At 41.9% G+C, this 21,152-nt stretch overlaps 1 protein-coding gene across 1 annotated transcript in view; it reads right to left on the bottom strand.

The window, feature by feature from the left end:
- The window catches only part of dnah9 (dynein, axonemal, heavy chain 9), a 157,409-nt gene that overhangs the window by 96,566 nt on the left and 39,691 nt on the right, over positions 1–21,152 (bottom strand). The window contains exons 22-33 of the mRNA XM_078279756.1: positions 21,008–21,151; positions 20,697–20,856; positions 20,446–20,601; positions 17,900–18,032; positions 15,395–15,672; positions 14,931–15,061; positions 14,706–14,832; positions 14,148–14,300; positions 13,547–13,672; positions 9,493–9,732; positions 8,085–8,245; positions 310–466 (exon numbers count right to left, since the gene is read on the bottom strand). Coding sequence (XP_078135882.1) covers positions 310–466; positions 8,085–8,245; positions 9,493–9,732; positions 13,547–13,672; positions 14,148–14,300; positions 14,706–14,832; positions 14,931–15,061; positions 15,395–15,672; positions 17,900–18,032; positions 20,446–20,601; positions 20,697–20,856; positions 21,008–21,151 — 1,966 coding nt within the window. The remainder of the gene's footprint in view (positions 1–309; positions 467–8,084; positions 8,246–9,492; positions 9,733–13,546; positions 13,673–14,147; positions 14,301–14,705; positions 14,833–14,930; positions 15,062–15,394; positions 15,673–17,899; positions 18,033–20,445; positions 20,602–20,696; positions 20,857–21,007; position 21,152) is intronic.

The raw sequence follows: 21,152 nt of genomic DNA, 5'->3' as shown, positions 1-21,152 counted from the left end.
GAGTACACAGGAGCATATAATAAAGCAAGGTGGAGGCTGGGAACATAGGGCATTTTGACAAGGGTTAGTTAAGAAATAGCAATCAGGGTTTAACGCATCAGCTCTTCTTTAAGAAGGAAGCGGGCAAAAAGAAGATGAAAAGAAGAAAAGATGAAAAGAGAAGGGCATAAAGGTGGGTTGACAACTGTAATGACAAATACCATATCGCTGACAAAGGCAAGGATGAAACGTGCACAATCTGAGCTGCTGCCAATGCACATTAGCTACGTGCATGTGCTCAAATGCCGATGCCAATGCACGCTTGCTCACCTTATAGTCCATCTGCTCAGAGCAGTTGAATACATAGACCATGATTCCGAGGGCTCGGCCCAGGTCTTTGGTAGTCTCAGTCTTCCCCGTACCTGCAGGCCCTGCCGGAGCTCCACTCATGATCAGGTGGAGCGACTGGGTCAGGGTGATGTAGCATCTAAACACAGAGGAGAGACACGCACATGCATCACTGATGAGGACTGGAGCCGGACAGCCACTGGCTGCTCTTCCATTCATAAAGATCCTTCCATTCATCCAGTGAGAAGCTGGTCTATGCTAACACGTTAGCTCATGGGTTAGCAAAACAAGTGCACTTTGACGTTTTCCACCTAAAATTTCCCACCGGAATAATTATATATATAGAGGGTGCGATTTGTTAAAAAGACAGAGGGGGGGGATGTTTTTTGATCATGCACAGCAAAAAAAACATGCAAGAATTAAATCCCCCTTCCAATACCATGGATATAGAGCCACTCAGCCAGCCATGCCAAAACACTTATTAAAGAACCGAATATTCAATGGGAACATGGTGTCAACATTAAACACAGAGCTGTCAAGCCGGAGAGCGGAAAAAACATAAAACTTTCACCCAGGAAACGCTTGTTCGTTCCTCGGGAGTGTTTTAATCACGATCTTTTTCCTAAACTTAACTGTCAGCGCTGCATGACGCTCACTTTTTCTGGCTAAACTCCACTACCACGGCCCCTGAAAGGACCATCATCAGGCAGTGCCTGTAGCCGGCTCACAGTCACCTATTGGCAGCTAAACAACTGCTGCTGGTAGCCGGAGTCCCGGAGCTCTGTAGAGGCTAAATACAGCCAGCAACTGCTGCTCGGATTTCATCATTCTATATATATATATATATATAGATATATATAAATTCTATCAAATAAAACATTTATACATTTTAGGAGCATATTAAAGTTACAGTAGGCAACTTTTATAAAAAATAACATTTTGTCATATTCTGACAGTAATACATGAATGAGATCACGTTCGTCCGCCTCCTCCTGGTGATCCTAATGGCATCAAGGAAACAACAATCAGAGCCCAGGAATCTCTTACACAGTGTCAACGACTGCTGATGAACTCCGATCAAACTGTACAACTTCAAATGTTTTCAGAAACCTATTTTAGTGAGAACGTCGGTGCTTGGTTTTGGCTTGACTTGGTCACAAACTTTTAAAACGTTGATGATCTGATTCATGTAGTACTGTCAGGAGATAGTGACAGTTTGAACAAATATGACAAAAAGGGTTTTAAAGAGATTTGTTGTTGCTGTATTTTGTTTGTTTAGTCCATACACAAAAATACACAACTTATGGTTTTGAAGGGAGTTTATTTTTACTTTTGTGCAGCGTTTCCACTGGTTGCCTGGCAACTTCACTGCGACAACATGACTCCAGGAAGTCAAACGCCCAGATGTTGTTCGCCAAGAAATACATTCGCAGAATGACAGAAAAAGCTACAAATGCCCACAATAAAGTGCAAAGTGACCAGGCATGTTGAATACATGATCAACAGCATCATCATAACACAAATTGTCCACATCAGCTGCATAGATATCATCATTATCCTAATCATCATCACCACCATCAACACGGAACATATATCGCTTACTAAACTACACACTTTTCCAAGTGAGTTGGGAGTTACTACCGCCTCCCCCGGCCTGAGTTCACTAGTGAAATGGCTGTGGGGATGAAGAAGTGCTTGTACCTGTTACTCTTAATCACAGGGAATCTGAACCTAGGGCAAAATCTGTAACTCAGAGTAAAGGGGATGGGCACAGTCAGATACGATGGGGCATAGAGGGCCGAAGAACAGCAGAATGAAACTGTAACTAAAGGATGAAGAACACTGAAACAGCATTGCTCCCTGCTGCTGCATGCACGAACTGGTAGAAAATATGCTGAAAACCTTTAGGTCAAATGTATGGTTGACATTGTGGGTTTTCTACCTAAGTGTACTTCCAAGAGTAATTATTGTTCTACTTCACTACCACATAATCTAATAAATATGGAAAGAAAATAGATTAAACAACAATCTATGATTAATTATCTACGGTTCTGTGTGAGAAATCCCAGTTCTCCAAAGTAAAGTGATACATTATAGTCCCAGAAAGGACTCATTTTAAAATGATGGGGTGGGAATGGCTCCAGCATGTACACAGCTCTCCATCTGCCTGCCCCTTCAATGATCCAGAGTGACTTTATGGTTTCATTTCTACAGCAGCATTTAGAAAACTGCACACAGCCATAAACAGTACAAATGACATACCGTGTTCTGACACAGTCTTCAGCCATCATTGTACATAACCTTATCATTATATGATAGAATCTGCTCCTCTGCTTTGATTATCACGCAGGCTGATTAGCAACACCAGTGACAGAAGCCGTCAGGACTAACAAGCAGCGGGCCCATCTCGTATCAATAAAAACCAGCAGCATCATGGACCTGAACTGATGGAGACAATCAGGACTTTATTGATCAGGGCAATAAATGTTGAATGTTAACACAGCAATGATTTTAATGAGCTGCTGGTTAATAGATGATGTATGGAAGGGGATAATATTGGAAAGCATAACAAGAGACAGAAGCTCACAGAAGACAAATGATCCCATCTGTTTACAGTGTATCATCCCGATATCAGCGCCAACAGGCTTTATGGGCTCTCTGAAAATATGGCCAAACATCTCACAGTCAGTTGTCTCCGAGTAGGCCTGTAACAATTATTAAATAATTGTCTAACAGTAAAAAATTGTTTTTAAAATAATCACGGTTTCTTTGTTTAACAACAAATAATTGCTAACATTAGCTGAGGTCCTAAGGGGTATGACTGGTAGTTGTTGATTTTGTTTACATATGCCAAATTGTAATTACTAGTACAGTGCCCGTTGAAAATGTGCCTGTTTGGAACGGGCTGATTGCTTGGCCTGTGGTATTGCTGCTTGTAGAATTCTTCGAAACCAAATTGTACCCCAAAATTACTTACAGAAGGATCCCAAACCACTTCATATGCAACTCCACTGGATAGCCTACTACTGACTTACAGTCTACGTCTACATCAGAGGAAGACATTGTAGCCTACTACTATATTTACCTGACAGAGAATATCACAATGAAAATGTGGAGAAATCAGACATAAGCCTCATGGACTCATGGCAATGCGCTACCCATGTTGCCCGGTATGAGATCTAAACAGCACATATCTGCGTTAATCAACCACCAGAACCGGACTGTTTGTGTGTGTGTGTGCAGAGAGAGAGCGAGTGAGAGTGAGATTGAGAGTGAGAGAGAGAGAGAGAGAGAGAGAGAGGGAGAGAGAGATTTTGTCTCGTGTCGTATGATCATTAACGAATTTAACACTTCAGCAGAGGTGTTCAGTTCCATACAGGTTTAGTGGCTTGACGGTTAAATGTGAAGTAGGGGATTTGTTTCGCGGGGGTATTTTGGCGACGGTAATGTTATTAGTGTTGTCAGTTAACAGTAGACTTAATTAACCCGACCCAGGGTGAGTCTGATGAAAACTGCTGCGTGTGCCCGGTTCAGCTCTGAGATTTTCTCGCATTGCACGGCGCTGTGAAGGATTATTCTCCGAGATGACGTTATGTTCTGCCTCTGTTGTGTGAATGTGAATGTAGGCTACAGCTCACAGCAACCTAATACGATACAGTGTCTGGCTTATATCCAGCAATCACGTAGCTGACGTTGTAAAGCGTTCTGCATGTGGCGTCTGTGTATGACGTGCAGGTTACCTTCCCCCCCAAACACGCCCCCAAACACAGACACACATACATACATACAGATATGTCTCGCTGTATTAGATAGATATAAGTGATTATTGGTTGGACTATACACAACATTATATATTATTTAATTGTTAGTTGTTGGCACGTGACCCTATACATGTTCATAGCAACACAAATGATAGATACAGTTAGAAAAAATATTTTATGATAATAAAGAAGCGTGGTTTACTTCATAGACTGTTTACCTGTGTTACTACATTATCTGGGTCATATGACAGTGATATAACCAAAAGATGTATCCTTGAATTAATTCAAAACTTTAATTTGTTTAATTGTTGTTAATTTGACTTAAAGAGACAATTATATTGTTAATCTCAATTATTTCTGAGACAATAGAATAGCAACATTTGGAATTGTTACAGCTTTATCTTCTAGGCTGAATGTCCTGCATGGAATAGCCAAGGCTAGATACAGAAGACAGAGCGACATTTTGCATAATGGTGCAGCTTCAGAGATCCTGCAGTAAGTATGGAGCGAATGCTAGCATTGTGCCGATAACATTCCTGCTGTTTTAGATCAGCGCAGGTGATCCCTTTAGCCTAAGGCCGGTTACACACTGCCTGCGTGGCGTGAGCGTGGCGTTTCTATTGCGTGTCAGTTGCGTGGCGGCTGCGTGGATTTTTCTATGTCTTTACACACCAGAAACATGTATGACGCGGTGCTGCTGCTGCTGCTAGCCTTGTCTGGACACATGTATGTTTCCCATTGATTAAATGAAATACCATGTTAAACATAAATATATACTGATTTGATTACAGCAAAGACAACGTCGGCAGTATTGACGGCAATATTTTGTTATGTATTGACAGGTGCAATATTAGAAAATGACTGTTAAATTACATTTACATCTGCATTTATATCAAAACCTAGAGACTTTCAAACATCAACATGTCATTTATTAATATGTATTCATGTCTAAATGACATATAAACATCTTTTCCTATTCTTTTTTGCCTGGAAACGCTTCCAACACGCTTGCGTGTTGCGTGAAAAATAGGCATCGGTCCTATTTATAGCATGCACGCGTTTTCGGCGCGGCTCAAGCCGCGCCTGTGACATGCGTGTCACGCAGGCAGTGTATGAGCTCTAACCTGTTAACATGGGAGACGAAATATAAACGAACACACCTGACACGCTCACGCCACGCAGCCAGTGTGTAGCCGGCCAAATGATGCTGCTGCAGAAGGTGAACACACCATACTGACTACAGTCAGCCTGTGCTAAACAAGCACATCCAAGCCTGTATTCATTACACATATTTTCACAGCAGCTGCATATGGATGGTTTGATGGTTAATGGAATACATTCAATACAACGGTCCAGACCACTCAGGTCATCTGTTCCCAGCGTCAAAACTAAACACGGAGAAGAACCAATCAGTTTCTACATATTACAGTCATGTGAAAAACATTAGGACACCCATGCTAAAGTTGACTCTATGGGAATTTAACATAGGGGTGTACTTACTTATGCACCCTGTATTTTAAGGAAGAACAATTATTTATTTACGATACATTATTCATTCACAAAGAAAATTGGTGTCCTTAAAGATTGGATTTTTCCTCATTTTTTTAAATTAAGGCATTAATCAAAATCAATTCCTAAAGATGATTTTTTTATTCCTCTTTTTAGTCAACTTTAGCATGGGTGTCCTAATTGTTTCACATGACTGTACATGTTTTAAACAAACTCCCAGAAGACTTGGTGTGCTCCAACTCACAGTTCTTCCAAATGTAGGCTCAAAATGTTTCTGCCTTCATTACATTTAGGGCTATTTATTCATATAGCTTTGTTTACTGCTTATTTGTATCTTTTATTTTTGTCTTTTATATATTCCCTCATGTTTCTTTTATATCCTATTTTATTTTTTGCCTTTTGTCTCTAATGTATTCATACTGTCAAACTAAAAACAACTTTTGTTCGCAGCTGATGTTTGGTGACATCCAGTTTTCACTTGACAGCATCTTCTCCTGGCTCGGTTATAAAGAAACTTGTGTCACAATATCATGAAGCAAACATGCTTTTCGCTGTTCTCTCAAGTCATGGATTAAAGGATTTGACACCCAGCCCCCTGGTTCATGGTCCATTGTTGAAATGAAAGCCAGTGGCAAACAGTGTGAGTCGCAGCGAGGTCATGCACCATATGGTGACGTCTTGCTACACGGCCGCTGATCCGGCCATCAAAGCCCATTGTTTCTGCTTTGTTCAGGCTTCAAAGGGAATATTGGTCAGTCTGGAAAACTGCACAGTCAAACACTGCCAAAGGGATCTGGGAGGCAGGTGTTCATCTCTGCATAGTTCAAACTTTATCGGGAATCCTACAGAAACGTTTGCATGTCAACAAACAAACTGTTGGCAAAGTGCCCGAGCTGAGTTGTTCAACAAGGTATTGCTTGTGGTAGGTATGAAAAATGATTCAAATGAAGATCCTTAGAATGCGTCAGATAGTTATTGTTAAACAAGATGCTTGTATCTTTTAGTCAGTTTTTCAATTAAGGCAAAAATACTAATTTTCATCAACATTTTTAAAAATGTTACTAATAATGGATTTTGAATGGGCTTCATGCAAACTGGCCTATTTGATAAATCTGCACAGGACTTCCTGCTAGATATTCCTGCGTTTCACTTAACCTTTTTCAGGAGTGAACTTTTTCCCCAAAAAGAGATTGTCTAAACACAGCTTAACAACCGTAAGTAGGTGCTGCCATGCCATTGTTCCGACAGCCCATTATTCCAATAAACCAATAGTCTGATAAATGTCCCTTCAGACCAAAAGCCTGTTATCCCGAAAACAAACACTCGTTGCTCAGAAAAAAACACACTCTCCCTGTAGTTACACATTCATGGCCTGCATTGCTGCCTAATGTTTCACACCCTCTTTGCCACGGTTGATTAGGAGCATCTGTATATATATGGCTGTCGGAACTGACATCCGGGAACTTAGCATCTACACCACTTGGATGCTCCAAACATCAGACCTCCGATCTGACAAATAATCACCCATGTGCGTCCATTAGGAAACGGGAGTAGCTTGTTCTTAGGGCATTAAGCCCTCACCATGATCATCATATTACCGATGCATGGAACACTACAGAAGGCCAACCACGAGGGAAGGTCTGATGACGTCATTCTGCATAATAATTAGCCATGTGCTTCTTTTTGTTTGAGAAACGATGGAAGATTCAATGTGAACAATGGACATTAGAAATGTGTCTGCGACAGTAAAATTGCTTGAAATGTTGTTTGGTGTAAGGCCAGCAAGGTTCAGTATATGTGGAAGATGCTATATATCTATATCAGAGTTTGGTTAGCGGTAGCTGCTCTGTCCTACTTGGTTTTGGATTTGGAGTTTAAACTCCAAAATGCTTAATAAGAGGTAGGTGAAGGTTCTCAGTCACCCAAGGAAGAATTACAACCAGTGGCAACTGGACTTGGTTAAAGGTGCTTCAAAGCTGTTTCATTTATTGCATGATTTGAACCCCTCGCTGGATAGTTTACACTCAGCAACTCCAGCCAAGCTTGTTCTCAGAGAGCGTTTCTGTCAGCACACAGATAGGGCTGTTGCCATATCACGATTACCACGGCCAAACAAATTCACAATGACAAAATACAAATTTACAAATATCTATTGAAAATAATATATAAATAAATAAATAATGCTATCAGTCAAATTCATCTAGCAAAGGATAATCTACACATTATTTATAACACTAATGATATTCTACTAATTACTTCGGTAGATGCCCTAACAGCACAGATTTATTGATACAAGGACGGTGCATGTCATGTTATTTCATTGCATGTGGCCAGCATTACCATTGTTAACTGCATAGGCTATATGATGTGCAAGAATGGAAAGCTTGGTATAGCAACATCAATGGAAATAGCATCACCTTGCAATTAACAAGCAAACATGACAGTTGGTTGCCTCTGAACAAACGCACAAAAATGAGCCCTCCGTACCTGTCTGTTAGAGGAGTGATGACTAATCGTGGCGTGTTGCCCAGGTATTCGTAGGAGTAGAGAAACTGGGCATCGCAAATGTTGGCAAAACAATGCTTCTCCTTCTCATCCCAGCGGTGTCTCAGCTGGGAGAGCCACACGAAGGCCTGAGAACTCTCCACCTTGAAAATAATAAAGAGAGAGTTATGAGTGAGTGCCTAGGCTTATAATGAAGCCAGAAATAATCAGAGCTTTCCCAACCTCTAATTATGGTAATGACAAAGTCTTGCTTGAATATCTTGAGTGCATTACTCACTGGTAATAGCCTCTCAAAAATACAGCAGCAGTCATGGTGTCTACATAGGAAAGTATACAGTAACACATTCTCACTCCCAGAGCGACAAAAAGCGACGCTTGGTCAGGTGCCTTTGGTGTTTGTTATTGACGCAAAAAGTCTCCATTAGCGTCATATTTAGACATGCTTGGTCAGGACTCTTGACCTCACTTTTTGACACTCTGGGTCGGGACCTACGTTTAACTGACATGGTTAAACGACTGTTTAACGGGACAGTTAGGTTTAGGAAAAGATGGTGGTTGGGGTTAGAAAACGTTGATTCCTTGACATGCGGGGCGAGAACAGGACATGAACTCCGGTCTCCCGGGTGAAAGTCCTGTGTTGTTTGACCTATCCACCAACCCAACCAATGTCCCTACGCGGATTTTCAGTATTTCATAATACTCTCTACTGTTGTCTCTCTTCATACTACTCTCTACCGTTGTCTCTTTACATACTACTCTCTACTGTTGTCTCTCTACATATTACTCTTCTCAACATACTGCTCTCTACTGTTGTCTCTCTACATACTACTCTTCTCTATATACTACTCTCTACCGTTGTCTCTCTACATAGTATTCTCTACCGTTGTCTCTCTACATACTACTCTCTACCGTTGTCTCTCTATATACTACTCTCTACCGTTGTCTCTCTACATACTACTCTCTACCGTTGTCTCTCTACATAGTACTCTCTACTGTTGTCTCTCTACATACTACTCTCCACTGTTGTCTCTCTACATACTACTCTTCTCTATATACTACTCTCTACCGTTGTCTCTCTACATAGTACTCTCTACCGTTGTCTCTCTACATACTACTCTCTACTGTTGTCTCTCTACATACTCTCTACTGTTGTCTCTCTACATACTACTCTCTTCTGTTGTCTCTCTACAGTTGTCTCTCTTAATACTACGTCATCTTACAGCCCCGCGTTCGAGCTGCTGCTCTGCCCTGTGCGTTCCATTCAGACACTGAAGGGTGATTTTTGCGTCGGTATCTGATGCTGAGGGACACTGACCAAGCATCAGTGTTTAATGAGTTGGGAGTGAGAACGGGTTGCAACAGTACATGTTCTCGGCCACATTGCTCTCACCTTCTGAGTGATCATCTTGGCCACCACGTCCCTGGCGTGGACGTCGATGGTGCAGATGGTCATGACTTTCTGCCGATCGCCCGGCGTAAGCTGGCCAACCAGCATGGAGATGAGGGTATTGAGCTGGGACACCTGCTTCCTGTAGTACTCCTTCATGGCGTTGTCGTAGCCCTCCTCCAGACGGGCGAACGCCATGCCGATGTCAGACGTCCACCAGATCTGAGTGCAGGTCAGCGCCACCTGGATCAGGGACAATGGAAGAAACCAAAGGCAGATCCCCGTTGATAAGATTTTAGGTAAATGGATTCCTGTATTTAAAGGGGCGACATACAGATGTCAGCGGTTCCATTTGATGTGCTTGCTATCACTTAAACACGTTTATTACGCTCATGGAAACAGACACATTTTATAATCCAACCATAAAGGAATTGATATATGACATTACATTATCCTTGATCGGAAAGGAGCTGGATGAAGATAGAAAAATCTTATTTCACCAGCACCACTGTTAACGGACAGTTAACAATTTATTTTACAGAGAAAAGATAGAGAGAAAAATACCAAAAAATAAAGAAAATAAATAAATATTAATAATAAACAAATACATTTATCTGGCAACTTCATAATGTCTAATTTTCTTTTCCCTATACTTGAACTGAAAGATATTGATATTACCCTTGAAGTCATTATCCATGGAATTCCACAGTTTGACACCACATACTGAAATACACATTTGCTTCAAAGTTGTTTGCGCATAATGGTGCTTAATATTACATTTCCTTCTATGATCCTCATTTTCTGAACTAAAACCAAATGATATTTATTTATTTTCTGGTAATACTGTGCTTTTTGCCCTAAACCTTGCTGGTAAGTGTACTTGCTAGCTGTAGACGCTAAGTGGCAGCAGAACACCGGAGCCTGAGGACATCACAGTGGACAGGTTTCAGGGCGTCAGAACACCCTCCAACATCTAGGGATGGGTATCGTTAGGGTTTTATAGATACTCTAGTCTCGCTTTGTCAGACCTTCCTCCACAGCACGGCGGAGGAGGGTCTGGCTAGTCAACATGGGAGAAAAACGTGCTCTGGTTTATTGGCATTTCTTCAAACCAATCACAATCGTCTAAGTGCCGGACGGAGCCACGGTGCCTCTGCAAAATAGCCTCGGGAAGGAACTTGTTTTGGTGGAACGTGTATGTTCAAAAGTAGCTTTAGTCATGCAACAGAAAACTCAGATTGGACAGATAGTCTAGCTAGCTGTCTACCCTGCAGAGATCTGAGGAGCAGTTAACCATAGTCCTCATAAATCCACCGGAGTTTAGAACGCCAACACAAAGAAAGAGGAAGGGGACGGACATCCAGGCGAAAAAGGGGGACATCTGACAGATTTTCCAGTGACAGCGGAGCAATCCCGGAAGTGGAATGTCGTGGATATAGACTATAGATACTCCTATCGGTTCTTGCAGAGAATAAAAAAATATGACACTGAGCAAATTAAACTCAATATTAACGATGAAGAAATAATCAAAGTTCAAGTTATTAATCAAGTTATTTTCCAGGTATTCTGATTACTGAAGGTTGCTTTAGTCTGCATGAGGTCGCAAAATCTCTTGTGATCTGGAGAAAAATAAGAGGTTATGTTCTACACACAATCTAGTTTCTTAACATCATAAAACTGTAATATTGGATTAGCAACCTTCTCCAAAGCTTTTAGACCAACTATGTACATCCTTGATTTTTTTTAAATTGCAGTTATTGACTATCTTCGACATCAACATTCTTCAAATTGTACATTTGTGTTTAGAACACAATATAAAATAAAAACAGATTTACTTTATAGTTTTAGATATTATTTTGTTAACACTTAACGTTAACTAGACAGACTAAGAATCTTTATTTTCCTTTGTATAAAACATCCCGTAGTCCGTTTTCTATTAAATTGCGTGGAGTTATTTTATGGAATGAAAATGTGCATTTAATGGATTTCTCTGTGTTATTGTATAAACAACATTTGATTTGGAAAAAAAAGATCACTCCTAGAAACTAGATCACTCCTAGAACAAGTAATTGCTGTATTTACTGTTTAAACAGTAAATACAGCAATTACTTTTGTTTCTCTGCATTTTTTCTTCAATCATTTTCTTCTACACTTATTTTATATAAAAACTTCATTCAGCTCTTTGAAATCTGAGATTACAGAGTGGAACTCATCAACATTCTGGTATACTGGGCATAAAGAGGAGGCAGCATGGAGACTCCACCCGCTGCTGATAGTTGCCATGATAACGTTAGTAGCTTCAGTCTCAGAGAACGAGACGTCGTGACCGATAAGACCCACTCAGGAGGAGAAATGTTGGCGTCAGTGTCGGTGTTGCCAAAGGTCTCCGTTTGCGGCCGTTGAGACTGCAACACAACCCCGCAAATTCCAAACCAAAATGGGTCAGAAGTGTTTCCAAATGTCTCCGGTTTAAGGAGTCGGAAACGCCAGAGCAGGGGGAATGAGAGGGGGAAACGCCAGAGCAGGGGGAATGAGGGGGAAATGCCAGATTAGGGGGAACGAGAGGGGGAAATGCCAGAGCAGGAGGAATGTGAGGGGGAAACACCAGAGCAGGGAGAATGAGGGGAAACCCCAGAGCAGGGGGAATGAGAGGGGGAAACGCCAGAGCAGGGGGAATGAAAGGGGGAAAGTTAGCAAAAGATATTCCTTTTTAAACCAAAATGTAGCAATGTAGATGCAGTCTCAGACTGTACCAGGATAGGATCTGTCTCTGCCTTCTCTCTCTGACAGTACAGAGATAGTCTGCTCATTCAAACTATCTTTTTAGGGTTCGATACCATTCTAATCTACTTTGGCTTTTAGTTTCTTCTTTCCAATGTCCCAGATAGCTTTCTTTAATGAAGTTAATGAATTAACTTTTGTTGGGGAGCAGGGCCTCGCCTCAACCACACCTCTAATCACCGACCAGCCTTTATATTCCAAGCCAACCCACTCAGTGCTGTTTGTCTCCACATTCTCGAACCCACCCTCCCTTGCCATTTCGTACCTCGACTTCTCACCTACCTCATCCCTTCATCCCCTTTTCCCTCCTACCCTCTCCCCTTCCTACTCAGCCAAGCGCATTCCTCTCTCATTTTTCATTCTAGGTAATGTCCGGGGGGGTTTCAATCAGCTCGGGTGATGGCACCTGAGGCGGAACCCCCACAATGTGTCACTCCACCCAGTCTCCAGTACATCCTCCTGGACCAACCAACCAGACGACATCTCTTTTCAATCTCACCCACCATCCAAATCTATTCCTATGGTCTAACATTCTATAATCAAGCACCACATTGTTGTGGCGTGGTCCTTGCTAGTGAACATTGTGTTACAATTTTCTTTACTGTGATTGGTGTTTGGAGAGCAGTGTTGTTGTGAGGCTGCTCAGACCTTGTCTGAGAGGGGGGCAGTTAGCCTCAGTACCAACTGACATAGGGGACTCTTTTCTGTATTTATTGCCTCTTAATTAATTAATAATGAGATATATGGTAAAGATAATTTAATAATAATTTGCTGAAGTAATATTTTTAGTAATGTTAACAGTTGGCCAAAGTGAATATTTAGTTCCCACCTGTGAGCTGCAGGAGCGTGTGCACGCACGCACACACACACACACACACACACACACACACACACACACACGGTGATTCAGCAACAATGATTTTTTTATAAAGTAAACACTCTTGATCCTGAAGTTGATTTCAACATTTGCTCTAAATTCCTAAATCTGTTTTCTTTATGTGCTGCTCTGTGTGGACTGAACCTTTCAGTCAGTACCACACCACAGTCAGTGGTGTCAGAGCATCAAATCATACGCATGTTCCATTACCACAGACACACTTCGTCTTACCGTTCTAAATAATCAACACTATCTGGCTGAAAACTGTGTCTGTAAAGCATTGGTGAGTGTGTGCACTGGACTGCAATATGTAAGAGAGGCATGGACATTATTCTGGTACCAATCCATCAGATGTGGGAGTGAGTATCATCAGTTAAACATCCCACTGAGCCGGTTTACCTGCGCCGGATAGTCAAAGAGCCACTGCTCTCTGGGTTTGTCCTCATAGGCCAGCACTGCCTCGGTCATCTCGTGTCGGACAGTGGAGCGCATGCTGTGCAGAACCCGGTTCAGCCACACCTCCACCTTACACAAAAACCACAGACAGGCCCATCAATACACTTCAACCACACCTCCACCTTACACAAAAACCACAGACAGGCCCATGAATACAAACGTTGCAATGTGTGTCACGTGAGCACCGATGGCTCTCTTATCAACGGACCCTAATGAGGTCATTAATAAGCATTACAGTGGAAGTGGAGTCAGGCAAATACTATGGGATGTAATGGAAAATTAATGGATTTCAAGGCTTTGATATGCAAAACCCCAGGGGCAATGACAGACTCTATTTCATTTCCTTCCTTTATTGTGGGTTGTGATATCTGTATTTGATATATATTTTCTTCTATTACAGAAAAGGGCGTGTCAGAGAGTTTCCTCATCCATTGCATTCCTCTACAGACAGCCGTAGCGCCACTGTCAGCACTAAGTCCCATGAAGATTTAGTGATGGTACCACAGTTTTAGAGACATGAATAAATGATGACGGGTGTATTTACCTGTCCAGTGCAGTCACAGGGCTCATTAAAGGGGACATACTCCTCCTCTTTGCTGTACATGCCCAGACCAGTCTGAGAAGGATTCCCCTGTCCGTCTGCTTCAAATTGCATCTTAGCCATGTTGTCAAACAGCTTAGACAGATGCTTCTGGACCTAAGCAAACAAAAAGGCACACTCAGCTCACGGTAGCCACACGCGCTTCATTACTGTTATTCAGAATCATTTATAGAAGGGCAGGACCCATATTCTGCAGCATGCCTGTTAACTTCCTCTTTAAGGAGATTTAGTGGAAAGTTGTGCTTAACAGTGATTTATTTCTCCAAGGTGGAAAAGCATAAGACAATGTCCTGATGATGGAAGTTGGAACAAGCTGCAAAAGTATGAGCGACATTGCCCCTGTGTGGACACTGCGGATACTGCAGTGTCCAACAGCCCTCAGCTAAATAGGTGAACGGTGCAATCGAACATGGTTTATGAAAACTGTTAAAAAAAAGCAACGAAAGTGAAGTAGAAAGTGACTCTGGGAACAGACTGATGCCTAAAATACAGTGGAGCCACCTGGTGCGGGTTGGTCCCATTAGACAGGATGTCCAGCAGATCAGCCGAAGAGATGAAGTAAAACCTGGGGAAGGCCAGACGCTTGGTGTCCAGGTATTCTGCCAGAGCTTTTTCACATAGAGACAGCCTGTAGAGAAACACAGTCAGTGTGTGCTTCCATGTGTCTGAAGTCTAAAGCCTCTACCGGAGTGCTCCTGATAACATACATTCAGAGAGAAGTCTCACCTGCTCTGGATGTCCTCCAGTTTCCCAAACAGGCCCGGTTTATTGGTGGCCTCCACTACGTTGGGTGTTTGATGCACGGCGTTTGCCAGCTCTTTGAAATCAGCATCAATCCCCTCAAAGCGCCTGGAGTCCTGCAGAGGATTTCACAAGGGAGCCCGGCCGGGGGATTTAGGTTCCCAAAAGAGAGTGAGGCGAATCAGAGGTTTAATGCCAAACATCTGGGTTTAAGCACAGACCTGACGTTGTGGGAGCAATTAATACAATCTTGTGTAATCTCAGCTCGCTAAACTGGGAGTATGAGCCAATTAATGCATTCTTAATTAGCAGCTATAACAGTCGCGTTATCTGGGTTCATACGTATGGCAACGACAGGGCGCAGGTCAAGGCCTGCTGGCATCTGAGCTTGTTGGGGATGTAATTAACTGTGTGTGTGTGTATGTGTGTGCATGTGTTCAGTGTGTAACCTCTGGCAGCTGCGAGCGGATGTCCTCCGAGCCGATGAAGATGCTCTCCAGGTGGGTCCACGTGCGCTGCACCTCGAACCAGATGGAGATGACCGAGTCGGCCACAGACAGCTTGCTCTGCCACGACGACACCTCGTCCAGGAAGTGGGCGATGTACTTGGAGGACCTGAGGTTCTGCAGCTGCACCTGGTTGTCCTCCAGCGTCTCGATCAGCTCCTCGTCCGTGCGCAGCAGGGGCACGTGGGTGCGGCGGTGGGGCTCGTACTGGAACTGCATACCTGGACAGGACACACACACTCAGCTATACAGTCCCTCCAGAAAAGCGCGACTATGCGATCGCATAATTCAATGCATAATCAGCCAAAATCCGCATATTTATGCGGGGGCCGCATTTTTTCAAATACGCCACACTTTCGCCGCATTAATTGCCAATTTCCGCGCAAAAATATGCGGGGCTTGCATGATTTCATAATCCCCGCATTTTCGTTCTTCGTTCATATCTTAGCAGAAAGTTGAAAAATGTTGCGTTTACTTCACACAAGAGCAGCCACTTTCCCCTGTTGCCATGGGAACGTTATGAAGTGACGTAATTACGCGACGTGAACATCATCAAAAAGCTGCAAACCCCGCGATGAAGCCATGATGAAACCGCAATTTTTGCAAGTTCCCGCAATTTCATCGCATAAAATTGCATAAATATCCCGCATATTCCATCGCATTTTTTAAGAAAACGTGACGCATAATCAAGGATTTTTGCCCGCAACAATCACAAAACAATTTTTCTGGAAGGACTGGATAGGTCATAGACTCTGGAAGGCAGGGGTAAAAACTCTCATGCTGACTACACATGAAACGCTGGTCTGCGTTACATTTAAGACTTTTTTAATACCATTTAGAATGAAATGTAATACCAACTTCATGGCCATATTGGCAAAAGTATGTAGGATATAATCAAATATTTAAAAAAATGTAAACTATAAACATAATTGTTTAATATTAAGTCCAAGTACTTGAACTTAATACAACATTTTATTGTAGTACTCAATACATCCATGCTTTGGGACGAAACAATGAAGGAGTTGTAATACTATGAAAGGACAATACAAATGTTTAGACCTTTGTGAACGAAATGTAAGACTTTCTAAAGAAATGTAAGACTTTTAAGACCCCGCAGGTACCCTGCTTTGGTGTTGCAGCCCAGTCCCTCTGGAACACCCTCCCTGCAGATATCCACAATGCTACATCCCATGTTTCAAAAACTCCTCAAACACCACCTGTTCACCACAGCCTGCAATCTCCCTCAGCTTAGTTTAGTTTAGCTGATGCTGCGTTCAAGCCACCTGGGAATAACAGGGGCCGCCCCCGTGATTACGTTGTTTTTCCGACTGCCAGCGTTGGCAGTCGGGATGCTTGTTCTTCTTCTTCTGTTATATTGGCGTTTGGCATAACAACTTGTTGCAACACTGCCACCAATTGTTGGCCGTAGCCTAGAGCATCAGGTGTGTGAAAACATGGAGGCCACAATATTAAAAGATTTGCTGCTGTTTTCTTATGCGAGCATACAAACAGCACATCGTCAGGTGTTTGTGTTATCTGCAGGACAACAGACGGGAAAGGACACGGATAAGGTGTTGTTGTTTTTTTATACATGGGCCTATTTATGAATAATTTGAAACATGTTATGTCTGTGTATGTTTCTTGGCAGAGGCATTTGTCCACAATAAACAGTTTATTGTCATTGAAATATGTTAAGTGAACCAAAGTCGCCTACATCAAACGTCAGTTGTCAACAACGCGTCATCAACTGGAAACTCGGGTTAGCAAAATCTAGCCCGAGTTTCCCCACCTCTGATTCCCACAGGAAGTTACGTGAATGATGACATTTTCACTCAGAATTTTTTTTTCCTGATGTCTATGAACGCAGCACTAGCCCCAGTAATTCTGAAAACAGGGTTTCTACAGGTTTCAACAAGTCAAATTTAAGACTTTTTAGGACCTTTTTAAGACCTTTATAAATATAATTTAAGACCTATATCACCACATAAAAAAATAACAAAAAAAACGCCAATGTCAGAGTCCGGAAACATCGCAAACCTTGAACTTCCCCAGAGCTGAAGAATATAAAATCTGTTCCGAAAGAGACTCGCACAGCATTGCACTCGGCTGTAATATAAGTTGCATGTTAGTCTGATGTGTAGTCGTATTGCAGCAAATTATGTTTGGAATAGTGAAGAAAGAACTACAACACCACAGAATTAAAAACAAAAAACATTGTAAAACGTTGTGGAAACATTTCAATGAGAACATTTAGACATCTTAAAAATGATTTTAAACCTAGAACACAATTTAAGACTTTTTAAGGCCTAAAATTTAGATTTTGAAATTTTAGACTTTTTGAGACCCCGTGGAAACTCTGGTAAAGTGCCTTTGGGTTTCGTGAAAGGCGCTATATAAATAAAAGTTATTATTATTATTATTATTACAACAGAATGTCTCTTCCTGTACCTGTCCATGTGGAGTTTAGCTCAGAGAGGACTTTCTCCATGCCCATCTCTTTAACAGCCTTGTCCACGATCCCTCTCACCTCCTCTTCAAAGCAGTGCAGCTTCAGCTGCAGCAGGTTAGCCAGAGTGGTGTCCTGCTCACAGAAAACACACACATCCTCTCAGCTACACTTTATCATATGATAACATTAGTAGTAGCATATTATTATTATTATTATGATATATATGAACTCCTCCCTCTGAGTGTTAAACGCTTAGTGACAAAACTGGACTCACAGCCCGTGTCTACACATTACATCTCAATATTCTTGGACAATTATATATTTTTTTTACATGTGCAAAATGTGTGACGTATTCACTGCTGCTACTAATATTCACACTGTACTTATTTACTGTATGTTCGTACTGTATTTATGTAGACACTGTACTTTATGTTGACACTGCACTACAATATCATGTGTACAATCCATTTGAAACAATCTTTTTAACCTAATCTCAGTTGACTTCTACTTAACATTTTTATTTATTTCTTACAGTAGCTATGTTACTTTATTCACTTATTGACTAGCTATTTTATTACTCTTATTTTGAATCTGACTGTGAACAACTGCAACTGAACAATATCCCTGAGGGGAACAATAATTCATTAATAAAGTATTCTGATTCTGGGATGTCCTCGTTCACTGTGTGATTCATGTGACGCAGAAGACACTGGCCATTAGACTCAGACTGCAGAGCTGCAGAGGACAGAGGGTTTCTGTCCAACTGACAACTGTCACCTACAAGCACAGCAACAAACTGCTTCTGTAGTTTAGACATATATTATATATTATACAGCAGCAACCCTCAGGGCCAGCTGCAGGTGTTAACCTCCTACACAGCAGGACACTACCAAGACCTTTTTAGGAGTTTTATTTAATTGCAGTTTTTCTTATTGAATTAAAGTCCAGGCCTGTATTTGTGGTTAACATCAGAGGTGGAAAGAGTACAGAAATATTCTATTTCAGTAAAAGTACTATTAATTTGATGAATTTTTAATTAAGCACAAGTACAATTACCAGTGTAAGTAAAAGTAAAAAGTAGCTCATTTAAAATGTACTCAGAGTTAAAGTGATGGTTCAGAGTAATTCCACCCTAGGCTGATTTACACCTGATGGATATTCCTCTCGGCTGCTACCGCGCGATAGCGCAGTAGTATCCATTAGGCAAGTGTTATTTAAATATACTTCTGGTGTAGTTACAAACTTTCTAATGCCTCATTTTATAAGTACAGAAACTATTTGTACTACTGTAGAAGTTTGGTATCATTCTGGGCATTATTAGTGGGGTAATTTACGAGATACAAACGTGGATCCATTAGCGCCTGCACTAAGCTAACCAGCTGATAAAGCTTATGGGGGGTTGTTTGGCTCGAGGTCAAGGTGCAAAGCAGCCTAGGGTGAAATTACTCCAAACCATCACTTTAAAGTTACTTAGTTACTTTTTAACAGCAGGGGTTTAATTTGCAGTCTTTTGTGATTTCATCAGGGCACAACGTCAAATTGCGCTTTCGAATTGAGTTTGTTGACGGCTACAAAACAACGTTAGAGAGCTTTTTAATTTACTTTTCTTTTTTTACTCAGTAACGGATGTGATTTAAAATGTAGCAAAGCACAATACTTCAAACTTAAGTAAAAGTAAAATTACAGATTTTTTAAAAACTACTTTTAAAAATACAGTAACGTAAGTTATTGTAATTTGTTACTTTCCACCTCTGGTCAACATAGTCTCACGATATGTTTGCACCGAGCATCATCACAGACATATAGTATAAAATAATGCAGCTGCTTGTTGTTGAGGCCCAACTGACTCAATGTCAAAGTAAACTTGGCCAATTTAGTTTACATTATTAAGGTATTAATACGTCAGAAATATACAAAATAAGCATGACACTCAACAGCTTAATAGTTGGCCATTTATGTGTGTGTGTGTTTTTTTTTTTTAAGTTTTGAAGTATGACTGATAGCTGATCCTGTTGACATAACAAAAATATGAACAACTGCCACCTGCCTGAAACTGACGAGAGTAAAAACAAAACAGCCGCACCAGCAATAATAATCCGGTTCACCAACAGAAAGAAAAAACAGGCACTCCTTAGACAAGGATGGAAACTAAAAGGGACCAATGTTTACATCAAGAGTCTAAAGATAAAAAATAGTCAATTGTTTCAGAGGACCATCCTCAAAGGGAGGTGGGTTGTACTTATAGGATTCAAATGGTGTACTATCTTTCCCTGTAGGAAACAAACTAAACAGCTGGATCAGTGTGAACAGTACAAACAACCCTCATCTGATCTTCCTTCAGCAGAACAAACTGCCCAGTGAGGATGGGACAGAAAACATGGAAATAATCAGAGAACACTGCCTTGGGTGTATCCCAGCCCTTAAATAATCAACATGATATCAACACCACTGCTTGTAAACTAAAGAGTATGCAGCTGGTGAATACAGAACTCAGTACTCATGTGCAGTATGTTCTTATAGCGTATCTGGAGAATCAAATGTAAACCTGGTCCATGGTGAAGCGGACTCCAGTAGCAGCCATCAGCTGGTGCCAGTGTCGGGCTCGTATGGCCGGGTTCTGGAGCTCTGCTACGGCCCGCAGGGAGGTGAGGAGGTTCTTCACCCTGCTGTCCAAACCGGTGAAGGCATCCCACGCTCTCACCTATCGTACACAAAGGCCAGGAATCTAAGTCTAAGGGCTTTGGATAGACGATAACAGCTACGTTCTATCCTACCTTCTCCGCTCTCCCTCCTCACCTCTTTATCCAGCCCCCGGATATCTTTAGAGAAGCGTTTGCACTCCAGCTCCATGTCCTCCACGTGGATCTCTCTCCAGGGAGTCATCCTCCATGCCGCCATGCTGGATTCCACCACACTGATCATGTCCCACAGCTCCTTCAGCAGGCCCACCTCCCGCCTTGGGGATGGAGAAGAGCGGACAAAGGGAAGGAAACCAGCATGAAAATATACCGACAGCGAAGAAAAAGAGCATCTCTGCTATAACGGCTCATTAGTTTGGAATTTGGCACGGGCCTGTGGTATTTTCTCCGTCCAGCTTTGGGCTTTACCTGCATTGTCGGAGCTGTTTGTACTCGGGGACGGTGACCTCGAACAGACTGGCAGACTCCACCAGGGAGGCCATCACTGCCTCCCGCTCCTGGATCTGCAGCTGGAATGCGTCCAACATCTGGTTTGGACTCTCGCTGTCAAACC

Source organism: Sander vitreus, chromosome 21 (assembly GCF_031162955.1).
Source record: "Sander vitreus isolate 19-12246 chromosome 21, sanVit1, whole genome shotgun sequence".
Taxonomy (NCBI): Eukaryota; Metazoa; Chordata; class Actinopteri; order Perciformes; family Percidae; genus Sander; species Sander vitreus.
This window is presented reverse-complemented; position numbering and strand designations above follow the sequence as displayed.